This window comes from Daktulosphaira vitifoliae, unplaced genomic scaffold (genome assembly GCF_025091365.1).
Source record: "Daktulosphaira vitifoliae isolate Bord-2020 unplaced genomic scaffold, ASM2509136v1 Scaffold_4, whole genome shotgun sequence".
In the NCBI taxonomy this organism is placed as follows: domain Eukaryota; kingdom Metazoa; phylum Arthropoda; class Insecta; order Hemiptera; family Phylloxeridae; genus Daktulosphaira; species Daktulosphaira vitifoliae.
The window spans coordinates 21,280,055-21,307,598 of record NW_026099575.1 but is presented as its reverse complement, the minus strand read 5'-3'; the positions used below and the strand labels follow the sequence as shown (position 1 = coordinate 21,307,598).

Here is a 27,544-nt window from a genome sequence, read left to right as displayed (position 1 = left end):
TGGTTAAACAACTATATATGTATAAGGAACCGGTATTAAATAATACTTATTATTGATCCTCGACACATATGTGAGAAGTGCCGAACGCTAAATAGTATACTTGCATTATTATTTCATCTTTCGCGTTAGACACTTCTCTTTAACGGACTAACACACAATGGGAGTAAGTAAATAATTTGTATGGTTTTAATTTCAATTTATTTACTAAATACTTTAAGTAGTTTAAATATAACATGTTTTTAATAGTATTAATTATAAGTTAAGCAGGATTAAAAATGAAAACTTGAAAATTCAATCAATTTTTTTTAATTACCACTAAATTAAGATTTTTATTGACATTGAATTTGATATTCAAAATGTTTTATTTATTTAATTTAAGTTCAATTTAACTGAAATATTTATGAACATTTAGTTTTTATAATGATAATGTATTAATTATTATTATAACACAATAGTAAAGCCATAAACTTATTATTAATACATTTATATATCTTTGTTGAAATTATTATACTCAATTAAGTTCTAGTAAGGTTATTTGAATAAAATTTTTCTTTAAATTTTACACAACATAGTGTTGTAATATCTAAATATTTTAGAATTGGAAGGAATAGTAAATTTTGTAGATAGACTGAATCATTTGGAATATTGGAACCATAACTCAACTTATTATAATTTTATTAAAAGGTATCTAATTCAGCTAAATATACAATCCTTTTTGCGTATAAAAAAAGTTTTTGCTAAAGAATTTAACAACAAATGTTTTCTGATTGGTTTGAAAAATTTTCTGAAAGAGAAAGAAAATCGAAAAGTATGTGACAATGGAATATAAATTTTATGTTTATTACATACCCGTAATATTATTTATATTGTTTTACTTTTTATTGATAAGTTTATATTTTTTATCAACATTTTGTTTTATCTAAAAATCCAAGATTAAAAAATGATCTCGTAGTAGTATAATCTATTAAAATTGTATAACTAAATATTGTGTAAATATTGTTCATTAATAAGGAAATGAGTTAATTGTTATAGACAATGAGAATTTAATTTAGTTTTCTTTCCTACTGTACACACCTTATAATAAAAGCTATAATAACTTTAGGAATTATTCAATTTCTGTTTAATGAGATATATTAGAATTGAAGAGATGCATTTACGATGGTTGTGGTCCTTGGAGTCTGGATTCTCGTTAGACATCAATATTTTTATACTATCTAATATGTAGGGTAAGAAACTGACACGTATTTCAAGTAAATTTTATTCTATAGTAACTCCCAAAGAAAATTTATAAAAATCTATTACTGAAAGAAGATTATGAGATTGAAAACTATGCAATATATTATATCCATAACATATTTAGTTTGACACAGAGATATATTTAACGTAGTCAGTGTTGTGTGCATATGAATTAACTGATAGATTATTGCTGCATGTTAATGACGTATCTTTTCCTTAATTTATACACATGATTTTATAAAGATTATGAAAAAATATTGTGAAAGTAAATTTAATGAATATTATTTTTTTTTTGTGTGTGTGATTATTAGTGTAGCGAATATCATAACTGTCTAGATTAGTGTTCTTTTATTAACTGAATTTTTAGACGATATATGTAAAATTTTTTATTTAAATACCTTCATGATGATAATTAGCTGCTAAGCAACTTGGATATTTTTGAGGGTGTTTTTAAAATAATTTTTTTAATATACATACATATATATATATATATATATATATATATGATGATGTTGAATTCTAATCACAATAGTTTATACAGAAAAACTGAAATATTAAATTCATTTGTTAAATGGTGATAAACTGGTTAATTGTCACGTGTTTACAAATAAATGCGGAAAGAATTTAGTAAATCGATTTTCAACTTATTGAATTATTGAGATATGGTTTTTCCAAAATAACATTAAGACGAAAGGATGAAGAACTTCCGTCATAATCGTGTACTGTAATTAGAATGTTCGGTCCCAATCCAAGGTAAACACAAATTACACTATTTCAATTTCAAGTCGGTAGTCGTAAATAGTAACTAGTAGGCGTATTTAATTAGTTCAGCGCACTGATAACGAGAATAAGAGCTGTGCCAAAAAAAGTTTTTTTCTTTGAACATTTTGTTGATTGACAAACATCTGACAAAATAAATAATAATATGACAATATTAAAATAATGTTACACCTGACGAAACGTTTTTGATGGCCGACATTCGTCAAAGGTCACTTGTAAATCAATTTCGAAAATCTAATTGCGGTAATATTAACAGCGACATTCCATGAGACATAAAAATTAATCATAGTGACGTTTTTAAATCTATAAACAGCTATTATGTACTGTTTACAGTATGTTTTGGGTAATCAAAAAACTATTATATTATTATTATATTATTTTATTAAACATAATACCTCTATAGCCAGTCGCTTAACGTGTTATTCAGTTTTTAAATAAAACTGTTTTTTAAATGGAATTCCAGGATAATTATTTTATATGTAAATATTATTGACTATTTATATCTATACTCCAAGGCCAAGGTTATTAGACTACTTCAGTTTTTACCCTTGTAGAGAAGTATCATCCGCAATAAATATATTTTTACTGGGATCTTAAAAGACATATGGCATAAAAAATACATTTTTTTGGTACCATTTTCACCTATAATTAGTTATTATAGATTTCTAAAACTTAGAATTAAATTTGCATTACCATTTTAAGTAAATAAGATTTTTGTAGAAAAAATTAGATATGACTGTTGTTGTTAGGATCAAAGAAAACAAATTAATATAAATATGCGAAAGAAATTAACACCTATATAAACATTTATTCTTATAGAACTTGTTTAATTTTTCAATAATTAATGGCAATTACATGTAATATGAAATAAATAATTTTTCTCCATGAGAGTATTTTACTAATACAATCATGTAGGAAGTATTTATGCGTAGCTTAATATCATGAATACCCACTTACAAAATATATATTTATTATAGAAACTAATATTATAAGTCTATTTTTTATTGTTGTGTTTCATTTATTTATCATGTTTTATTTTATATTTTTGTCAAAGTTGTATAATTTTTTAATATACAAGTTAGTTTTTTATTATTTATCAAGAATTAGTTAAATAATGTCAGTCTTGAACATTATGTTGTGTAATAAAACCTACTCATTTATTTGGATTTCAACTGACCCAGTAGAATGAAACGACTATGATATATTAACAAAATTCTGTACACTAAAAACAGGAAAGGTCAGTTGTTTATCCTCATAATATATACAATTGAATCTTCATAAAATGATGAATTTATAAGTAGTGAAGGAATAAACATCGGGTTTTCAATTTACATTATACATTTTAAATAAACAATTTTACTTAATTTATTAATAAATAATTTTATTATTGTTTTAAATTAACAAAGAGAAAGGAAATCATGTTAAATGTTTTATTAACTTAATTAAAATTGACTATTAAATATCTTAATACAGATTAAACGGTGTTTTACAAAGCCAACAAAACTTTAAAAAGAGAAACTCCAATAAAATATAAAAAAATATATGATGATTTATTTTAAAATATCAATGTAGAATAAATTTATAGTTGTTATCCATTGCAATACGTTATTTAATTATTTTAAACAAAGTTTTTATGATCAATTCTAAAATAAAAATATGAATGATTCCTCTATTTACAAAAGAATGCTTTTTTTTATGTAATTATAATCTAATACTTCAAGTAAAAGCAAAGTTGCGAAAAAAAAAAATTTAACACAAGTGACTTTTGCAATTAGATAGCTCAACTATAGTTAAACGAGTTTTCTTATGATCACGTAATAATTATAGACTTATTTAATAATTGTCGTCTGAACTTGAAAAAAAAACTTAAAATCAGTATTTTATTATATGTATCAATATAATTTATTTATTTGTAATATATTTTTAGGTAACCATTGTGACAGGATTGGCATTCATATTTGCCACAGTTCTCTGTGATGCATTTAAATTTTCCGGACTTGATCCATTGTATAATCATGCACGACAAGTAAATAATAAACATACTGTTAATTATTTTTAAATAAAATTTAATGTTCACAATCTTTTTCGATAGTATAATGGACTACAAAACTACAATATACCACCCAGTCCTCAGCCTTGCTACAATGGATTCCATCATGGAGCATATCAAAAAACATTTCCACAATTTGGTCCGTTTCCCGGTTATCAAAGTCCAACAGCCTACTCTGTTCAAAGACCTTTTTTTGGTCAAGCTTCTCCTTATCCACAATCTTCTTATCGATTCGATAGACCTAATCCTTTTGGATTTGCATCTTTCCCGACACCCATTGAAAATCAGTACACTGGTAAAATTACATTCAACAATATTCCAGGAAAAATTTTCCAAGAACATCAATTTAATGTACATCATGGATCTAAATTACCTTCTGCAAATTTGCCCGTCGACCATAACATTAAGCAATATAAGCCAAAAGAAACCGTTTTAAATCATCCAGTTATTCCTTTCGAATCATTATTTAAAAATTGCCCTAAACCTGCAGTTGTAGGCTTCATACCCATTGGATTTACAGGACAACATGGAATCCCTCAAATTCAGGTGTGTTTATTATATTTAAAATATTTTTTCTCTTAAAAACATTCCTAGATAATAATTATTCTACAATAATCATCAATACTATAACATGTTTACATACACGAAAATATTTCTAAATATAAATTTTTCATAATAAATCATTTTTTTTTATAACATATAATTGGTATAAAAAAGAGAAAATTATTTATAAACTAATCATCTATTATAATTCTAATTCCTATACAAATTTAAACTAACAGTGTCATTCTTTAGAAATATATATATTTATACTTAAATAGGTATCTCTCTATATAGACAAATGAAATAAGTATAGTATACTTAGTATATTGTAGTCCAACTAAATATCTTCTTAATTTTAGTTTAAATAATTATAACCTTGAACCTAATGTATATTATAACTCGTTTACTTAAATTATGAATCTGTCAGAGATCATTGTAAAAATAATTTCACAAACACTAATAGAGATATCACATTTTGTATTATTCAACACAAAACAAAGTTATCAAACATAGAAAATCATTTTTACTATTGTAATTACATTTTAGTTCAAAAAAATTTTTACTTCACGTATGTGTTTAATTTACTACTCGCCAACATTTAAATTAAACTACCATGCTATTGTTATTTGAATAACGGGTTATTTCTTGATTAAATTATCTAAGTGAGTACATACATTTTAATAAAAATACATTTATTATTGTCAACATTAATTAATTGGCAGCTATATACTTTTTATTATTGATATTATTGTAACATTTTTTCTCATTGTTAAATAACGAGTAATAAATGAATTCTCAAATCAGTTTTAAGTAATGAATAATGTTTTTTTTTAAATATGAACATTTTTTTCAGTCTTTTTACCAGACATCTCTTGCAGACAAGGCTACACATACTTCAAGTCACCCAATAGTAGTCAATCAAGATATTGGTGATAAGTATAACACGGGTATTATCCCTGTTCCAGCTAGTTTAGGAGAAACAGAAACGCCTCAATCTGTTTTAACAAATAATCCATCTTTGGGAGTATCTACTGTGCAATCAAAACCTATCGAAAGTGATTTAGCACAGAAGTTAGAACCAACTAACAGTTCACCGCCGCAAGAGGAGGTCAATTCAATCACAACCGATCCTACTTCTGATGCTTTGAATTACAATGAAGTACCAGCGGCTATTGACACCGCACAAGATTCTAAACAAAACGAAGATCAATCTAACGTTGCTACTAATGAAGAGTCCAATGAACCCAATTCAGTTCATGATGATGTAGAAAGTACAACTTCAGTTAAACAAGATAATACCTCAGAATCTTTTAAAGAAGATTCACCAGTTACAGTTGAAGATGTTAAAGAAACTGTAACTGAGAATAACAATTTGGTTACCGATATTACAGAAATTGTCAATCAAGACGATTCTAACAAATTGGTTACCGATATTCCAGCTATTGTCAATCAAGATGATTCTAATAATTTGGTTACAGATATTCCATCTAATTCCAATCAAGACGATTCTAACAATGGCAATAACAATAATGAAGAAAATGTTGAGAATGTTGAGAATAGTAGTCAAATTACAAGTGATAACCAAAATCAAGTTCCAACGGAAAATAACAGTGACGTTCAAAACGATAGCAACAATGAAAATTCAAGTGATCAACCCAACCCAACCAATGACTTATCCCAACCAACACCAACAGAAGTATCTGAAAATGATAAACCAGCCGATACTGGGATTGTAGAACAAAATCCAGTAAATAGTGGTAATTATGAATTAACATAAAACTTTAGTATTTTAAAATTAAATAAATATAAATATATTTATTAATAATTTNAATTATGAATTAACATAAAACTTTAGTATTTTAAAATTAAATAAATATAAATATATTTATTAATAATTTATTTGTAATAATTTTATAATTTTCTCTCATTGGAGAGGGTGTAGCACGAGAAAAAATAATTTCCCCAACTAATTTACAATTATTGTAGATCACTTTTTCGAATATCACTTTTTGTCCACTCAGCTTTAATTCATATATTCTATGCCGTTATATTGTTTGAATATTTATTCTATAGTTATAGCAATTAAGTTAATTTATTAACAACGCCTAGATATATTTGTTATTAAGACCTTATAAAATTATTATATACTATGATGATTTAAAAGTATTTAACTTGAATTTTATTCATTAATATTATAATTTTTAAGGTAATTAAGTTGAGTTAAAGATAAAAAACAAACATATATTCTATATTATCATAACAAGTAAGCACATAATTATTACATTCTTAATAATTTAATAAATAAATCGTAATTTTATAATTTAATATATCAGATTAAAATAATTTGTAAGTCAGTGTTCTTCATTCTTACAATAATGCCAAAGTTTAAGAATAATAATTCACAATAAAACTTACCATTACCAATTATAGATTTTATAGATTAAAATATGAGGGTGTAACGTGGACACTATGGCGCACTCTGATTTTTCAAAAACCTACAACTGTTTACTTTAAAATCTATAAATTCATAATTACATTAAATTTTAATACATTTTTTTTAGATGTTACATCATTACAAAATGTATTAAACGCACCTATTGTAACTGCCTCAGACCCTAATTTGTTCAGTGAAACAGACTATTCGTTAGACGTTAGACTAAATAATCAAGGTGTTCAACAACCATTATACATTTATGAACCAGTGAGCTTGATTGGATCAAACTTAAATACATTTAGCAATCTTGGGAGTACTGCTCAACCATCTGTAGAAGTTTTAAATAACGGTGAAAAATCAGATGTAGCTAAAATCGATGCTTCAGTTTCAAGAAATGGTGTAACTACTGAAAATACTGTGATATTAGGGTCTAGTACTAGTACACCATTAGATAGAAGTAATAATCCTGAAAATAAACAAGAGATTAAATCTAATGCTGGTGTCAAAGCACAGTTACCAAAGAAAAGTAACACAATTCAAATAGTTCAAGAAGGCCCTGTGTTTTCAGGACAATTTCCTTCTCTGTAAGTAAAATTCTTGCACGGTCATTATTTTTAGTTCTAACATAAGATTTACATTTATTTATTCTTTTATTATTACTATATTTATCATTAACGTTCTTTCTGAAAAGCTATGCTTATGATAAGGTGACCAAAAAACCTACATAGCCCAACATAACGTTATCTAATAAACTAATTCGATTTATTGTCCGTAACATCGTCATTACCATANCACCGACACCAACGTACTAAGACACGACGCGATTTTGACTGAACTAAATAGGCCGTTTTCTTAGATTTAGTACTTAATAAGATACTTGAAATCGATAAATTTCAATCACATTACATAACAGTGTAATAATTAATTTTATCAAAAAAAATTTGTTTTATTTTAAATTAAATAGTTAAATAATTATTTAATTTAAATGATAATCGAAAATTTTAAAAGATTAATTTCATTAAAAATATAATTGTGATCGATAATAAACTAATTCGATTTATTGTCCGTAACATCGTCATTACCATAGTCTTAATCCCAACTACATGGGGTCGACTCTGCTTAAAACGATTTGACGGAATTTTATACCGGCTATCGACCTGACGTAACCTCATTATGGCTGAGGAAACAAGTATGGGGCAAGGGGTGTGTCACTGTTAAAATTTCCGCGTGGTCACCCATCCAGGAACCAACAGCAAACAACATAGCTAAATATTAGTGTTAATGCGACGACTGAATGATGTATTGCGCTACATTACGCCCCCATATTTACAATCAGTATCAAAATATAAAATATCTTAGTTACACTTAAATTTATTCCGAAATTAAGTTATATGTACATTTATTTCGGTACTACGTATTAAATGTTTTTATTCGTAAATATCAGCTGATTTTTAAACTAAAAATAACTCTAAAATAGTAAAGTATATTTTTTACACAGAAATTGATATTTTAGGTACGATCCTTCAAGCGATTCACAGCTTGATAGTTTTAAATTCTTTGACCATCCATCCATTAAGGCATATGCAGGTCAAGCGTCGATGAACTCTTACTCACCGGAAACAGCATTCACTAACTTTGACGCTTTATTTAAACAAGGATACTTCATTGAAGGATCCCCGTCCTTGACTCCAGAAGCGAATACAGCCAATATTTTTGGTATTATGTCGGGCACTCCTATGTCCATTGCATCAAAAAGTCATCCATTACATTCACAAGTGTTTAAATACTCACCATCTCACGTGCCATACCCAGGATTGGATGTAAAAAGTTCTAAACAAGGACCAAGGATCGTCGATTTTACTCCTCTTGCTGAACCAATTGTAAATGTTAAATCATCGCCTAGTGTTACCACAAGTGCCAGCCCTACTACTGTGCCAAAAACTGTCAAGGCTTAAAATTTTCCAATATCTAAAATCTTTGACTTTCCTTTATAAAAATACTTTGCATAATTCTGATTGTAAATTTTTTTTCTTACTGTCCTCTTTGTATAATGTACAAAATAATCAATCTATTTTTATTAAAAACTGTAACAATGATTTAAATTATATACTCGTGTTTTGTACTCTAAATATAATTTTTATAATTTTTTAAAAATAGAACATTTTTTGTACCATACATAAAAAATTAATTTTTATTTCAATTTCATTGATGATAATTTATGGTACAATAATTTTATTTAAATTAAACATGTTCGGTATATTAGTATACACAAAAAAATCTGAGTTCCAAGGTCAAGAAAGTCATTAAGTAATATTTACGATCTAAACTTTAAGGAGCATATTTTTAGTTAATTATTATGAGAACGAGCTATCAAAATAATATGCTTAAGATTAGTTTAATAAAAGCTTATTTATATAGATCAACAATTCATTTGATTGTCAATTAAATTATTAAATTTTATTTAATTGTATTTTTCGTTGACTATAAAATAAAAAGTATGTTTGTACTTATAAATTAATTACATAAGATTACAATTTTTGTTAGGTACAATTGCTAAATTTAAAAAAATCAGTATAATCTAGCAAAAATAAACTGAAAGTGTTCAATAAAAATCCACTAATTTATAATCCTATAATAAAACAAAGATTAATTTATACTATAATTTTTATGCTAATTTATTTGCACATTAATTTCAAGAAGTTTCAAATCTACTAAAGTTATAAAAATTTTGTTATCAATGATTACCAATAACCAGGTAAAATATTATTGAATTTTGGTAAAGTTAGTAACTCATTATTACGGCGTAACATATACAACTCAATAAACAAATAAGATGTAAATAACTGCAGCAAATGTTGTTTGATAGGGACAAGTAGGACAACTGTAGAGAAAGATAATTTTTAAATGTTATGATATTTTAAAACAAACTATTGAATTTTTATTTGATAATCGATAATACATAACTAAATTGTTTTTCTTTCAAGTTTAATAATGATGGATATTCTTTTATAAATATTAAGATTACAAACGTATAATAATCAAATAATGCAACTTAAATTCAGTGGCGATTACTTTTATACAAATCACCTGGCAAATTTTACGTATAGAATGTACTTAAAATGTCTATTTATGAATAATAGATCATTGGCTTGTATCCAAAAGTTGATAAATTACAAAAATAGGATTTTGCGTTTAATATTGATAATATGATATGTTTAAAAAAAATGTGTTATCTGACATATATCAAAAAATGAAATACATGTTAAGAAACGTCAATGTGACACGATTAAAATTTAACATTTGTTTTTGCTTTAATAATAAGTTGTCAAAATTGACTCATTAGATTTTGTAAAAAAATTATTTTACTAGAAGTTTAGAACAACTCCAAAAAATTTATTTATTGGGTTTTGATAAAACAAAACGTTTGATCGATTGTGTATTTAGGGTGATCAAGGGGAGCTGCTATTGCTCCAGGTGCAACTTTTAAGCGGTATATCTCATAAATAAATTTCTTTATTTTTTCATGGCAAAACTAGGTCTTACTACAAACTGAAATTTTCAGATTTATATAAATATTTTACAAGTCATGCTTGATTAAATAAATTTAAGTAACTAGTTTGCTGATGACGGGAAAAAAATTCATTTTTTTTTTTATTATTCTTAAACTAATCAAACATATTTAATTAAATAAAAATACAATAATCATTTAAATTTATTTTTTTGTAAATATATTTTGTATATTATTTTTAAACAATAATTGAATTATCTATAGTAATTCTTCTTGTTTTTAATTAATTTTTTTTACGTTATTATGAAAAAAGACTTTGCATAAAAATATTTTAGGTCGGGTAAGATATCACAAAAATGTTTAGTAAATAGTTAACAAAATGTACACAAATGATCAATCGTAATATTTACAATTTTTAATTTTAATTTTAATTTGTTCAGTTTAAATAATAATTTATAATTTTTTTTCTGGTTCTACGATAATTAGACTAGTAAAACTGGCAACAAGTCAATTAAACATTGTTGAAATACAAAATTGTCAATGTATAATTTTGATTAAGTATACAAAATAATAATACCGTAACAATTTTTTACAAATCAATTGTTTGATTATATTATTGAGCATTTTATTTTAGGCTTGCACATAAATAAATAATTTTACAATCATGCATATTTTGATAGTCAAAACATAACTCTTAAACCTTACATCCTCACTTACTCTAGTATATAACTGTCCCTGTTGTCTTTTAATCATATTATTGCATGTTTGTACATCGTACATTAATTTTAATAGCTAATAGTTAAAACACATGCAATTTGAATTATCAACAAATATCATAAAATATTTAAACAGCATAACCAACTGGTGCAGGTGGAAACTCTTCAATTTTTTTTTCTTCTTTTTTCCCAATTTTTTGGGGAAATAGTGGAGGTGGAGGTACATCAGGAATTTCTCTATTTTCTGGCGTATTATTCTTAATAACGGCACTATTATCTGCCTCTGGCCTTTCTTCGGGCTCGGCTGTGTAAGAGTGAATATACTTTTTAGTTCCAGTAGGATATAAAGAAAACATAGAGTATGATGTATATGGTAACACTAAGAATGGAAGAGGATGCAATACTGGTGAAACAATCGGATCAGCTTGGCTGGGTATGAGTTCTTGGTCGCTGGTAATCAGTGCATTGTATATACGGGGCACGCGAGCCATTTTGACCGCAGCCACTTGTCGCACAGTAGATAACAACAGCATCTGAAGCATGACAACGTATGCTACTTTGGCCAACCACGCAGGTGATAAACTCTAAAACAAAAGGTTATATTTTTAAATCCTGATGAATAGAAACATTTAAAAAAAATCACACCAACGATATTTATTTTTTCCAAAATATTAGTAAACATTTTTTCCGTCTACATTGTACTCAATATATTCCAATATAATTAATATACTACTTTGATATTTCATTTTTCTTTGAAATGATTTACATTATTTAATATTTAAAACTCATAATTAGAAAATTTTAATTTACTGTATTCCTGATTTGGTAAAGAAAAAATCAAATTTAAGGTAATATCATAAAATATAATAATAAAACATAAATTTATTTAAAACATCGTGAGTGGTCTACGCAGTAATCATTTTATAGAACAAAGTTAATGAAACAATATAAATTATAAATTATTTAATTTATGTTAATGTTTATTATTAAGCGATAAGGAAATAAATACATTTTAAAAAATCCAATAAACTAAATATTATGCAAGAATTTAGATTTAATAAGACAGCCATCCAATGTTAATTAAGTGGTGTGACTAAGGGAATACTATAGCGTTTCCGAGCTCATGGATCATAGTCTTCATTTTAAATATATATAGTTTTTACTATGTATTTTTATTTGTAGGAATATGACTATTACAATATTCAGCGAGTATATTAATGAAGAGCGAAGGATGTATGTGAACTTAGCTCCTACAGGACTGTGAGCCTCGTATAATTTTAGTACTACAAGATAACTGAATAAATTAAGTATACTCACAGATTTTTTATATGACCCAACAATGTTGAACCAAGATAATTTATATGAAATCAATTACTCTATTTTTAGTAGATAAATTTAACAAAAGATTCTGTAGATTTTTTCTGTACAACCATATCAATAATAAATATATTACTATCAATATACTAATAATCAACTAAACTGATTATCAATAACAATATTTAATATAAATAGTTAAGTAAATAACAAAAGAAAAATTAAAATTGCTTGTGTAGAAAACTTTTAAGTACAATACAACAGTGAAACTGGTTCCATTAAATCAATAGGATATTTTCCGTGATAGTATTCTTACACTACGAGTTAAAGTTCACGTAGAATAATTTATATTAAATACACACATACACTTACGAACAGCTGTTTTTAATGCACTTATACCTTATAAAATATTAAAACGTAAAATTATTTATTTCTTTAACAATTGTTTACAAAAACACTAAAACTTAAAAATATTACTAGTCCAAAAAACTCACTGACCTTATGATAGTTAATATTTACTCTGTTAGAGACTTTTTAAATAACAAAATATATTTGAACTATTAGAGAATCATGCGTTATGTTTAAATGAGTTGAATCAATGCAAGCGAATAGACCTATGAATTTATTATGCGTAGTGGATTGTATGTTGTAATAGCTGTTTACACTACCTATTTATTACATTAATGACTTCTAACGAAAAATATAATACTGTTATAAGTAATTTTATTGACTTTAAATTATATGATTATCTAAGAATTCCTATGGACTATTAGTCCTAACGAAAAATGACGCGACCTTGCTTTTTTTTTTACTAGTTGTCTTAACTATATGGACATATAAACATATTAAAACAAAACAGGCTTATCATAATTTTACCCACATTTTTGAATAATCATATCCATTTGAAATATAAATACACTTTTTAATCGATAAAAACATTATTTTGACAACAATTCATTTACGGAAGTCAGAAAATCTAAGTAATGCATTTATGCATTTGCCTTGAAACATTGTATTCAGTGTTTTTATATCGAAATCTATAACTCACCGCATTTTTACATGGGTTTTCTCAATTTGCAATGTAATGTTTTGTACATAAACATAAACCTTGGTCTCATTTGGTACAGCAATTGTCTTTAATTATGTTCAAACAAATGCGTTCGGATAGGAAGTTTTAATAAACAATTAGCAGTAGCTAATTGTTAATATCCAATCAGTTAAAAATCTGTCTTATTTATTTTATTGTTTTCAACAAGCTAAAGTATTGTTTAGTTTAAATGTTAATTTATCGCTAAAATTTTCTGTGATCATTTACACGGTTTTGTCAGGTTCGCATGTATTTAAAAGAAATATTTAGAATCAATTAATAAATTTTTGAATAGTTGAAATTTTTTGTAACGCATGAAAAATAAAATATGTTAACTTCAGTATTGCTTAGTCATTAATATGTTAACAAAGTAGAAAGTACCTTTAAATATTGTTTGAAATAATCACAAAGACCCGAAGAATAGAATTCCAGTAAATAAATCAATAAAAAATAATAAATGAAACCATTTGATTGAAAATTAATAATTATTTAACATTTATAAGCGTACCTTAATGAACATATTGTTTTCGGCCTGTTCTGGTTTAGAATACATCGGAAACTGTCCTCCTTTTTGAATACTTTTCCGTATTGAGCGATTTGTTTTTAATATCTATGAACCAGTCTGAAGGCCGACGACTTATTACTTCAGTAGTATAGTTTTTCACTTTCAAGTAGGCAAACTGCACGTAAACTAACTCCACATGCGTAGAAGACTTGTGATCAAAAAGTTCTATTATATTGACTCAATTGGAATAGTTCCCAATCGTTGTATGAGTAGTAAAGGTAATTTAGGAAGAACCTCTGTAATCAGCGTGGGCATCAACGGGTTAGTAATTATCATAATGATAGCATACCAAAAAGCTGAAATTATCCACCAATAGACCATCTTCCAGTGAGATTCTGCAAAATTATAATCAATGTTTATAAATTATAATTCATGTTAAAACCAAATACATTTTAAATATATAATATATATTTTAATATATACATATTATTTGTATGTATAAATGCACAAATAAAAATAATTTCTGGATTAATAAAATTTTATAAAATTAATAATAATAAATCTTTATTATGCTTACAGCATTTTATCAAAATTGAAATATGTAAAGAGTTTATTTTTCATTGAATTATATTTTCTTAAAATTTATTTAAAAATTGACTTAATTGGTATTTAATTAAAATTTTTACATCCATAATAGCATACTTAGATGTTAAAAGGATTAGTAAAATGTGATTCTTAAAAATACAAGACTTATATTTTTAAACATAAGACATTCTACCGAAATTAAATTAATTTAGAAAATAAACGTTGAAAAACTGTGGAAGAATATTTATCAATTTTTTTATATTCGATTGCTCTTATAAATTCTTTGTCGTGGCATTAAAGTCTTTATTGAAAAAATGATTTCAACAAATTTTGCATTATTGTGCTGATAAAATATTTTTATGAACAATAGAACCAAATTTTTTATTAAAATAATTACTGTAAAAAAGGGTAAATAAAACAACCTTATAATATAACTTTAGAGAAAATCTTTGCCTTTTTTGTTCTACTTAACAACTTGGTTTTCAAGATTCTTTGGAACGCAAGACCTTTTGTATGGGCATAATTTGGACACTTCCTACAACAGCCTTGTTCATATTCTCCCTTAAATTTCTATTCATCTACTTTACGGAAATTTATATTACATATACGTTAATATTTTTTTTGAGTTTGAGATAATATTATTTACTCACCTAGTACATAATTATCGTATAGCCTTAACATAAATAATATGTGTATTACATACATTATGTTGAAAGATTCTGAGTGAACGCATTTTTTTTTTTATTGCACTACTATTTTTAAAACTAACTTAGAAGTTACTTTTTATTCGCTACAAATCCGATCGCGGATTTTAGTCAAGTTAATTAACTTCTATATGATTCATAAAACCACAAATAAAAATTAGGTCGGTTTCTCCTAGTCTACCAACCCAATTTTAAGGTAAACGATGATTTTAACAAATATCAAAGAAATTAATTTGCGAGTACTTGAAATTCATTAAAGAATTTGACGAACAAAATATTTTTACGATTAACACAAGCCAAAATACTCAAAAAGGATAAATATTAATTAAAAAAATATTAAAAATGAGTAATATCGCACATGGTTTTGACCCCAATCTACGCGCTGTGGAGTATACATTCTAAGAGCAACGCATTATGTCATCCGACCACTGCGGTTGTAACGTGCGCGACTAGATTGCACCAGACTTAAAGTGTATTAAGCAATTTAAAATATATTTTAGCCCGACCCGATAAAAGTGAAAGACTCCAGCGTATACAAAAAAATCAGAGCCTTGCAGTTCAAGGACATACCCCCTCCATTCCGAATATGTCTAATATAATGAATGAGAATAAGAGTTTAAAAAACACAATGTTCATAAAAGATTCGCAAAAATAATACTTAACATTTTTAACCTATACCTGTATAAAAAATAAAATAAATTAATGAATTTAACTTAATTATATGAAAATAATAAAATTATTTAAATAGATAATAACCTTTGTTAAATATGTGGGATCAATGTTTCAAATGGAGAATTTTTGAATAAAAAAATAAAGGTTATTTATTGAATTTCTTCAAGAACATATTTATAATTATAAAAGTTGTTCTTCGATTTATCTAATGGTCGATATTTATATTTGATACCTTTCTTTTTAAGGATATTTTCAATTCAAACTTGAACATTTTATCACGACTAAATTTCTACGAACTTTATAAATAATAAGTAATATACATTAAAAAAAGTGTAAGTATATTACATGATATGCTCTTTTCATTAATTTCACAAATAGTATAGAGAAGTGGAAATTATCATATAACACCAGAAATTTAATAAAAATATGAACACTTGATTATGTTTAAATAGTATTTAAATTTTTTAAGAATGTTTACATAACATATATATTGAAAATAAAATATATTTTTATATTCTTCTTCTACCCAACTTCCAAAAAGTGTATTTTGCACATTTACATTTTTTAAGCAATGTATATAGACAATTGTAGCCTAATAATATATTTTCCATGTGGTTTATTTGAAGCTATTGGGTTTTATTTTCAAAAAACATTGTTTTGAGAACACATTGCTTATTATTTTACATAAGTAAATGCTTCATTTTAATAATCAAATTAGAACACTATCTATAATTTTTGTATTAAATTTTTATAAAAATTCAAAACTTATGCTAAAATAAGCTAAAGCATTTGGATAAGACTTACTTAAAAAATCGCGCAGCTAAGATGGTTACTACGAAACCAACAATTGTGAAAACAATTACGATGAGTTACACACGAAGACCACTAAGAAACTGACGTTTGTGCTTACAGCGCCGGTCACCAATCTAATATAGACTTAGTACGATGAAGCAATATTGAAGTATAGCTACATTTACAATTTCCATATTTGTTATCACACAAATTTAGTTTCTCAATTAACGCTTCAATAAATTCGTAAATTTATACCTTTCTTAGTTAGATTTTTATCTTAACAATTATTAATTGTTATTAATTTTACCAGAAAATATTCGTTTTACTTTAAGCTGGAGAATAATAATAATGAATAAAGTGCTTTTCTTTTTTTTTTATGGATTTAAATAATTAAATATGCAATTAAAAATTAAGTTTTAATTGCACTATAGCTTCATTGAAAAATCATGGATCAAATAAAAATAAATAATTCAAGGCTGATTAATGTTTATCTTAAGCATTATAGGACGGTTTTTAATATCGTAATCTTATAACAATTAAAATAAAAAGATCATAGTTTTAAAAATGTATGACTAAAAATTTTGTTTCGTTCAATAATCGTATTTAATATAAGATATTATTCCAATAAGTACAAATTATTATGATGAAATAAAAAAAAAAAGATTATAAACAAAACCATAACATTAAATTATTAATATTTGATACAATTATAATAACATTGTTACATTCAACCATAATAATTTATAAAATACTCTGATTTAAATATTTTCCATACTAAATCTCATACAGTCTTACAATACTTTTAACTGAATTATTAGAATTTGATTTACGTATGCTGAACAGATATTTCTTAAACTAAAATACTATTTAAAGTAGAATAATATTCTTTTATTTTATGTAAAAAAACAGCTATATGGATTGTTTTATGACTTTGTGTCAATGCTTGGGATTACTTTGCAAAATCCAATAGTTGTTATAAATTTTTCAATAAAATACATTTATGTGGACGATTTATAATTACATCAATATTAATATTCATCTCGAAATAATATAATCAATAAATTTTATGGCTATAATATATGCAATACGGTAAATATCGAGTTATCTGTTCAAATTTTAAATAGAAAAAAAAAACGCTACAGTATCTGTACCTATAGAAAAAATAATAATAATTGTAATAATACTTCTCGAATAAACATTATTCGAAAAGTTCAATGGATGAAATCAACTGTTCTATACCCTTTGTCTATGAAGAAAATAAAAACTATTTGTTCATTTCATCGATAAAAGTACAACAGANCTATTTAAAGTAGAATAATATTCTTTTATTTTATATAAAAATAACAACTATATGTATTGTTTTATGACTTTGTGTCAATGCTTGGGATTATTTTGCAAAATCCAATTGTTGTTAACAATTTTTCAATAAATTACATTTATATGGACGATTTATAATTACATCAATATTAATATTCATCTCGAAATAATATAATCAATAAATTTTATGGCTAATATATGCAATACGGTAAATATCGAGTTATCTGTTCAAATTTTAAATAGAAAAAAAATCGCTACAGTATCTGTACCTATCAAAAAAATAATAATAATTGTAATTATACTTCTCGAATAAACATTATTCGAGAAGTTCAATGGATGAAATCAACTGTTCTATACCCTTTGCCTATGAAGAATATAAAAACTATTTGTTCATTTCATCGATAAAAGTACAACAGACGACTACTTCGATGAAGTGTTCGGTAATTTTAAACACATTATTTAACCAATAATTATTAACTATGAGTCTTCGTATGCTGTTATTATATATAATATAATTATATATTTTTTTATCATAATATAAATTTTATTATAACATCCTAAGTCTGTTGATGCCTTGTTCAAGGAAAATTATTATCTAAGTAATCGAAATCTAGTAAATGTCGATAACCCTAATATTCTTAATACAAAGTTTCTAACACGAATAGTGTATACAAATAAAATTGAAAATGCTACAGACACTGATCCTAAAATATATGAGTCTACGAATTATTTCAACTCTGAAAATTTAACTTATGGAAAAAATTGTTCTATTAAATGTATCTAAACACAGATAAATTTTTATTAAACATGATGTGTTATATAAGAGTTTTAACTTTTACTATGAATGTTGTACATCTAAGTATTTTATAAACAAAAAATTATTTTAATCTACTAGAAAAGTTTTTTAAATCCGTGACTGAATGACATAATTATATTTATATTTATATCTTTAATAGTTGAAAACAAATTTGTTAACAAAATATGAAAGTTAGGTATCTAATCCTTTTATTAAATTAAAATACACAGATATCACACAATTGGTCAAACTAATACCTAAAGATTCTTTTGGTTTTACTATTGTAACAATATTTGTACTATGCAATTTTGAAAAATTATGCCCAGGCCAGATTAAGACCTATATCGGGGCGGTATCTTGAGATGGGCTTCTATCACTACCATAAAAGAGTGATGATCAAAAAGAAAACTAGAAATACTATATATCTCTAATTATGACAGACTAGTAAAATTTATTATAAATCCTTTGAACTCGATGGAGGGCGTTTGATGACCCTTAATCCGGCCTTGTTTATTTATATTATTGTTAACAAATAATATATGGATCATAATACCACAATTAGAAGAAAATAATATCACTAAAAAGCACTATACAAAATTTATTAGAAAGAAAATATAAAATGTTTATTTCATTTAAATTAATATTATTTATAATCTGATAAAATGTTAGTTTAAAATTTAAGATAGCATTATAGTGAACAGTTTATTTAAAATTAATAGTAATTTCTCATCTACTTTAAAGCATTTGGGTTGTCACATGCACACCAAACGATTTTAGTTTTTTAACACCATACACCTTATATGGTTTAAAAAAATTAAAACCGTTATGATATATTAAAAATTTATAAAATTTAAAATATTTGAAATTTATACTACTTACGTAATAATATTATAGATGATTTTTTCTGATTTGTATTGTTTATTATTTTGAAGTGTTTTAATGTTACAGTTTTAAAAAATATAATAGACATTTTAATATTGTTTCTTGTAAATTGGCTATAGATAAAATTACAATTTATGTTATACTTTCAAGTTTTAGAAAAAATTACAAAGAAAATTGAATTTTTTAATTAACTATTTTAGATGTTTTAAAATGATTATTGGAAGAAAAAAAACTGAACTCTTTTATTAGTTTTCAAAGAATGTAACCACAATTAACATTTAATTATATTACAATGTTTCTAATTTAATAAAATATTTAAAGTTAATATACTACATTTTATTGAAGTATCGATGCGTAGCTGTGAAGTTATTCATTTTACAATGATGCGTTTTTATTTTTCATAATAAAAGAATAATGACATTTTAAATATTTTTTTTTATGTTCTTTAAATGTATATTATATTAAGTGTCTTCTAAGAAAATGCTTTTTAGTTCCTTAAAAGGCCATAGTGACCTCCCCCAACAGAGATGTTTTTCTTAACTAGTGATACTCCGAAACGGTTGGTTAGTCTGTCGCCGAAGAGAGGGATTGTGACTCCCAATTTCCAAACTCATCTCTCGCTCGGCAAGTGAAGCCGTCCGTTATCGAATTTCAAACCCCAGACAGTGCGCGTCGTAATTAACAAGTATTAGTTAGCAATTTAGTTAATTTAATCACATTTAAATTATACTTAAATAAAATAATAAGTGGAAGTTAAGGATAAGGCTGGCCAACCCCAAGTATTTGGGATTAAGGCGAGGAAAAAGAAGAAGAAGACTTAAATAAAATATTGAATAATGATATTAATTTCTTTAATGTGTCTTCGGTTAATATTATATAATAATATTAATAATTATTATGATAATTTTTATTATGTTCGTGACTAAAAACTATGATAATATTATCTTCGTTTATTACTTGATGTTCATAACTTTTTACTATTAATTAGAGTTGGGCACACTGAAGGGCTCTAAATAAGCAGTTGGCTGCCTGATTTTTAAACGGCATTACCTCTACAATCTATGTTTACATCGGTATTAAACATTAGCACTTATTGGTTAGATTTGTAAGTTTCTTTTCTAGCCAGTTTTCAACGACGCTACCAAAATGGTAATTATTCCTTATAATTTTATCCAATTCAATCCATTAGAACTAATCATTATTTTAAAAATCACTGTCTATTTTACTTTATAGCTTATTTAATTTATACCAATTTTCTATTAACTGTTTAGATTATTAATAATTTAATCTTTTATCTAATACCTAAATTGCATTAGGTTACAATAATGTTTTTGTTTCATTTTTTTCTAGTCTTTGGTTATTCCCGAGAAGTTTCAACACATCCTTCGTATTCTCAGTACGAATATCGATGGAAAACGTAAAGTTATGTTTGCCATGACTGCCATTAAAGGTATTGGTAGACGTTTTTCTAACATCGTGTTAAAGAAGGCCGATGTGGATTTAAACAAAAGGGCTGGTGAATGTTCTGAAGAAGAGGTATGTATTAAATTAATGTATTATTTTATTGATACATAATGAGTTATTTTTTATTCATAAAGCAAATTCTAGTCATTTCGTAGTACTTAAATTTATAGTATTACATTTTGAGGTTTGCGTATAAAAATGCCTTGCAATTACCAAGGGCTTTTTATTGTTTATGATGGGAAGCTCATGCCTGTGAAGGAACATAAATTTGTTAGATATTATATTAAGTAGAATGATATAAATAGGTTCGTTAATTAAATGGTGTTTAGTAAATAATGAGTATTTTAAATTCTTTTATAATTTCCACTCTATCAAAGATAATTTATTTTAATACCTTCAAATAATTTGAGAAATAATGTTAATCATGATTTAATATAGATATTTATATTCAGGGTGGAACAGATCTATTTTAAAACTCGTGTAACTTAAAACATATTTTAAATTTTGCTGTAATTTTTTTTGTCATCAATTTTTGCTTTCTTGACTATTAATGACATATTTTTAACTATTTATTTTTAATAATAATTTTATTATTTCAAAACAGCTTTTATTAGTTATTCTTACAAAAAATTTAATACTTGTTAAGTACTTATTGAGCATTATAAGCATTTTTTTTCATAATTTTTCCAAATCGACCTTAATTAAATAGTTTACTGAACACATTTCTTCAACAAAATTTGTTAAAATGGTTAATTCAAGTATTTAAACTATTTGAGTTCCTCGTGAACTAATGTCATTATCCATTGAGTTAATATATTTTTATTAATAACACTGTTTTTTTTTTTACATCACATTTCTATCTTTCATATCTATTTATATGTTAACCCTATATTATATATTTTAATATATGATTTATAACATTTGAGTTTTAGTGAATATTAGTTATAATTCTAATATAAGGTCTTTATCTATATGTTATAACTACGAAAATATTAACACAATATGAGAAATTAATATACTAATAAATGTATATTTAAGTGGTTGAATTGTGTAATATAGATTATATACAGTAGCAAAAAGAATTGAGTTATAGTAAACTAATTCATTTATATTGTATGAACATAAAATTATAATAATAATTAGATTTTAAGATGATTTTGTTTGTTTTAATTAATTTTTTTTAGTTAAAAAGAAATATATGTATCTACTATTTTAATCTACGCACAAAAATATTTTTACTAACTTCCTATTTATTAGGCTAATTATTACATTTTTCTGCTATTAAAAATTCTTCATTAGGATAATATGAATAGAATTATTCATTTTATATTCTATCGGTGGAGATACAAATTTTATTTTAAGACTTTAAAATTGAAAACCTTGCCTAGTTTAGTAATATTATGTTTAAAAAAATGGAATCTTTAAATTGTTCATATAAGACAACTGTTTAAAGTACAAACATTTTTCTTAATTTAATTCTTATATTTTGGCACAAGTGTAATCAATCTAACTCATTAAATTGTTTTAGAAAAATAATTATTTTTATTGAATAAAATTAACTTAAACAACTTGTAAAAAAGAAATTTCTAAGTATGGTAAAATCAATATCAAAAATTTCAGTATTGCATAATCAACGGTTCACTATATTTTGTATATAGTGAAATTGGTATATTATGTCAAATTAGCCATTATTTGCAATCTTTAACTAATCCATATTCTTTATGATGTGATCATTTTTGATTGTCTAATGACATTTAAAAATTATGCTCTAGTTGATTAGTTATATTACTTCATTTTACACTATAATTTCTTTAACTTAACCAAATTATGTTAGTAAAAGATTCTAGTTATTTAAATGAAATAAATGTTAATATTAGGGTTATATTAACAAAATAAATTGTTTTTTTTTTTTATAATAATTAAATATTTTATTATGAGTTTACAATAAAATACTTAATCAAGGTATCAACTACAACTTAAGAAGAATAAAACCTGAAGTTATTAATAGCTATAATTTTTATATTATATTATAAATCTTCTTTAATCTTAAATGAAAATTTAATAAGGGAAAGGAGGAACTAGTTTGTTTGCTGAAAACAATTCCTGTTACGATTTTGGTAACTTAATGTTATTAATGCTAACTGTAGAGTTACTTTCAGAGCTCTGGCAAAGCCACTGTCTTTGCCAGAGCTCAAATATTTAATTTATTTTATTTACAGTTATTTTTATATTACTATAATAGTCTTAATTTTCAGGTAGAAAAGATTATTACTATTATGCAAAATCCTCGTCAATACAAAATTCCTGACTGGTTTTTGAACAGACAAAAAGATATTGTTGATGGCAAATACTCTCAAGTAATACTCTATAATAATTTTTCTTTGCTGTATTGATAAAATGGTGTTTATTTCTATGACAACATTTATGTAATTGTAATAAAATTTAATAACTAAGTCTATGGGAACCATGTTTTTAATTGATAATTACTTAAAGGATAATTCAGAATATTTCAACATGACAAGATAAATCATGCAAATATTTAAAAATTAAGATAATTTTATCTTAAATGTATTAATTTTGATTATATAGAGTCATTGAATTACTGTTGACTAGATTTTTTTTTAAATTATAAGTTATGAACATTTTTCATATGTAGAATTTAATTCTCAAATTATTAGTGATTAAATATTGTTAATGTCTATCCCTTATATTTATTTAAGGATACTAATATTTTTTAAATTATAACACATATTTTAATAGATTGAATTTCGAAAAATTACCTTACTTAGAAAATGATTGGAAGTTAAAAAAATTTTTGATCCAGTTTTTCAGAAGTTTAAAAAAAAATTCATAACCCATTCCTGGCCTCTAATCTAAATTTAAAAATGTTTTTATTTTATAAAATACTGGTTCAAGTTGTATTATCCACTTGTTATTTTTTATTATATAAATTAATAAATATGGATGTTAAACATCAATTTAAAACAATTGAACTGAGAAAATATAAATATATATTATAAATTGAGAAATAATTAATACTAAACAGAACCCCAAAAATATATTTTCAAAATTACTAATTCAGGAGAAACTTTGTGGTCAACAATAAGTTAATCACACTGTACTTAACATGTAATTTAACTTGTATTTTTCTTATAATTTTTGAAAATTCTCTGTAATACATTTTTTAATTTAGACAGGTAGAGGGGTAGATAAAATGTTAACCTAAGTCTTGAGATCGAGGATGAATTTTTTTTATTGATAGAAAAATCATGGAATAGATTTTAATTTTTCAACTTGTAGCAACCCTGAAGTTGTATTTTGTAATTTTTGTAAATTAACAATGTTTAAAAGAATATGCACAACTCAGAAGAAAGTCAAAAAGTGACTTGTGCCCCTTTTCTTAATCATTGTCAAAATGTTCCAATTTCTTTTACTGTATTACTATTTATATAATATTATATTTATTTTTGTAATAACACAGTAAAATTCTTATTAATTATTGAAACAGATTTTTTAATTTAAACATTAGTACCAAATATTAAATAATTATAATCTAAAAAAATGTTTAAAATTCTAAACTACTTAGTTTTTAATTATTTTCACTAATTTATAATATTTATTTAGCTCACATCCAGTTCACTTGACAGCAAATTGCGTGAAGATTTAGAACGGTTGAAGAAAATCAAGGCTCATAGAGGTTTACGTCATTATTGGGGGTAAGTTCCATTGTTTTTCTATTTTTTTATGTTCAAAAATACTTTAATAATTTTGTTATTGTAACATGTTTTAATTATATTACTTACAATTGGGCCTCTACATTAATAGTGTCTATTATTTTTTGATTAAGTTAATTCTGATTAATCTGAGAAATAACAATATTGAAGTAAAAAAAAATTTTTAACTGAATTTAATATAGAAATGCCAACTATTTATAAAGAAAAATTTTATGAGATTTAAGTCATTCCATTTTTATATTAATTTTTTATTATTTTGCTCACCTATTATGAATTTTATTCATTCTTTTGATTTTAACTTAAATAAAATGCATTTATGCTACATGTTATTAGCCTTATTGAAAATGCACAAAATTATTTTGTACTTTTTAGCTAACATTTCTGGCTACTTATTTAATTTTGTGCCAAAATAATATCTTCATTAGGATAATATAAATGGTAATAATTCATTTTATATTCTATCGGTGAAGATACAAAATATTATTATTAACTTAAAATATGTATATATTTTTTGATATTTCATTGCATAATCAACGGTTCACTATGTTTCATATGTTGTGAAATTGGTAAATTATGCTAAATTATTTGTATATAGATGTTTCAATTAGAACTTATAATACATTTATTTAAGTTCATAAAGTCTACTACAATACATTTTATTTTTAATCGATATTCTATTCATTTATACAACTCAAAATTGATCACAATGCAAATAATTATAAATTAAATAAAGTCTGTGATATTCTATCTAAATTAATTTGTCTTGAACAAAACTAACATAATTTTTTTTTTTTAGTTATAATTATACAATATTTAATAGATATATTGAATTATCTCAAAAAATAATTAGATTTAAAACTAATTTCTTTTTCTTTTATTGTTACTTTTAGTTTGAGAGTACGTGGTCAACATACCAAAACTACTGGACGCAGAGGTAGAACTGTTGGTGTATCTAAGAAGAAATAAGTTAATAAATTAATTATTTTTACTGAATTTTTTTTTTGTTTTTTGTCTTCCTTTTCCTAAGTTAAAAAATTAATTTAATTTAACATGCCACGCTTGGTTTATAAGATGATATTCATTTAAAAGAAGAATGAATCTTGTGGTACTCATTAATATTTTTACTAATGAAATAAATTCCATAAATAATGGCATGACCTTTCAGCAAACTTACTATTTAAATTTTAAGCTTGATTAATATAAAAACTGGCATAGTTAGGACAAGTATAGATGATATCAGACATTGATTAAAATCACTATCATATAAAATTCTCTGATGCAGATCTGTAGATAGTGTTTAATTTTAAGAAATTGGTAGGTTATTTCAAAAGCAAAATTAACTTCTATTTCCTTCATTGTTTCTAATTAGTAGTTCTATGATTTATAAGTGTTATAAATGATTAAATATCTATTATAGTATTAAATATAGTATGAAAATTGTATTTAATAATTTAGTTGAGTAATTTTAACGGAGAAATTATAAAGTGGTTACTCTAATGGTAAACGTGTATAAAAATTAAAGGGCTTGATACTAGTATTGTTAAAATTGATATTAAATTTATGTAGTATTGTAATATTTATAATCTAAACATAATAATAGAATGAAAAATGACCTGAATAAATGATCATTAAATGAAGTTTTACCAGCGGTTTGTAAAATGTTAATGAAGAAAAATAATTTTATTATTTATATTGTGTAAATTATTTTTAAAAGATAAGTGAATTTCCTCTTGTCATTTAAAATGTTGAATAACAAGTATATTTTGATAATCAGTGTAAGGTAATTTAATAAGTTTACATTTATAAGTAAAACTATTTTATACTTTCTCAATATGATTACAATGATTTAAAGTTCTAGTTTCTTAAATAAATTGTTGTGGAATTAGGATAGATCGTAGACATTTACGTATATATAGTTGGATTTTGTAACAATTACGTTTAATAACAATAAAACGTTTTTTTATATTTTTAATGAAAGTTAAACAGAAGCTTAGAATCGAACGTATCGGCAAGATCTTTAATATAAATTTGATTTATTGTATGATTAAATATTTTGTAATTAAATATAATTTAGTTAAATTTTTTAAAAAAATTGATAGATTTTATGATTAATCTGTGTTAAGATCTAGATTATTAAAGATACACCAGTTTAATATATTATTTAGATCTTTTTGTAATAATTCTAAGTCTTTCTGATTGTTAATTAATATTCTTGCATTATCTGCAAATAATAAAATATTATTAGAACATTTTATGATGATACAATATGATATATTAATAAATTAAAAATAAGTAAAGATAGGTGATTATCTAGTATGATCTCTGTAATTACATAAATAGGGTTAGAAATAAAATTTTAATGTTTTACAAATTGAATTCAGTCACTTTTTAAGTTTAAAAACTGCATATTTTGCAATAACATGAC

General features: G+C 24.4%; 3 protein-coding genes across 10 annotated transcripts; 2 read left to right on the top strand and 1 right to left on the bottom strand.

Moving 5' to 3' along the window:
- Positions 1-9,148, top strand: LOC126903567 (dual specificity protein kinase splB-like). Its single transcript, XM_050681779.1, has 6 exons — positions 1-163; positions 3,944-4,042; positions 4,109-4,612; positions 5,463-6,366; positions 7,171-7,627; positions 8,557-9,148. The coding sequence occupies exons 1-6, from the start codon at positions 158-160 to the stop codon at positions 8,996-8,998; spliced, it is 2,412 nt and encodes an 803-aa protein (XP_050537736.1). The 5' UTR covers positions 1-157; the 3' UTR covers positions 8,999-9,148.
- A 2,011-nt stretch (positions 9,149-11,159) lies between these two features.
- LOC126903568 (uncharacterized) lies at positions 11,160-17,072 on the bottom strand. 8 transcript variants are annotated; one of them, XM_050681782.1, is made up of 4 exons: positions 15,409-16,090; positions 15,181-15,339; positions 14,177-14,568; positions 11,160-11,851 (listed from the first exon to the last, which is right to left on the bottom strand). In XM_050681782.1, the coding sequence occupies exons 3-4, from the start codon at positions 14,219-14,221 to the stop codon at positions 11,396-11,398; spliced, it is 501 nt and encodes a 166-aa protein (XP_050537739.1). In that variant the 5' UTR covers positions 14,222-14,568; positions 15,181-15,339; positions 15,409-16,090; the 3' UTR covers positions 11,160-11,395. The 8 variants fall into 8 exon arrangements, with proteins under 8 accessions (XP_050537739.1, XP_050537738.1, XP_050537737.1 ...); XM_050681781.1 differs by having other exon boundaries at positions 15,181-15,336; XM_050681780.1 differs by lacking the exons at positions 15,181-15,339; positions 15,409-16,090 and adding an exon at positions 16,939-17,072.
- Positions 17,073-20,921: 3,849 nt separating this feature from the next.
- LOC126904056 (40S ribosomal protein S18) lies at positions 20,922-26,112 on the top strand. The gene is made up of 5 exons (XM_050682699.1): positions 20,922-21,070; positions 21,272-21,457; positions 23,641-23,742; positions 25,010-25,101; positions 26,010-26,112. Exons 1-5 carry the CDS (start codon positions 21,068-21,070, stop codon positions 26,083-26,085), a joined length of 459 nt encoding a protein of 152 aa, XP_050538656.1. The 5' UTR covers positions 20,922-21,067; the 3' UTR covers positions 26,086-26,112.
- The last annotated feature ends 1,432 nt before the right edge of the window (positions 26,113-27,544 follow it).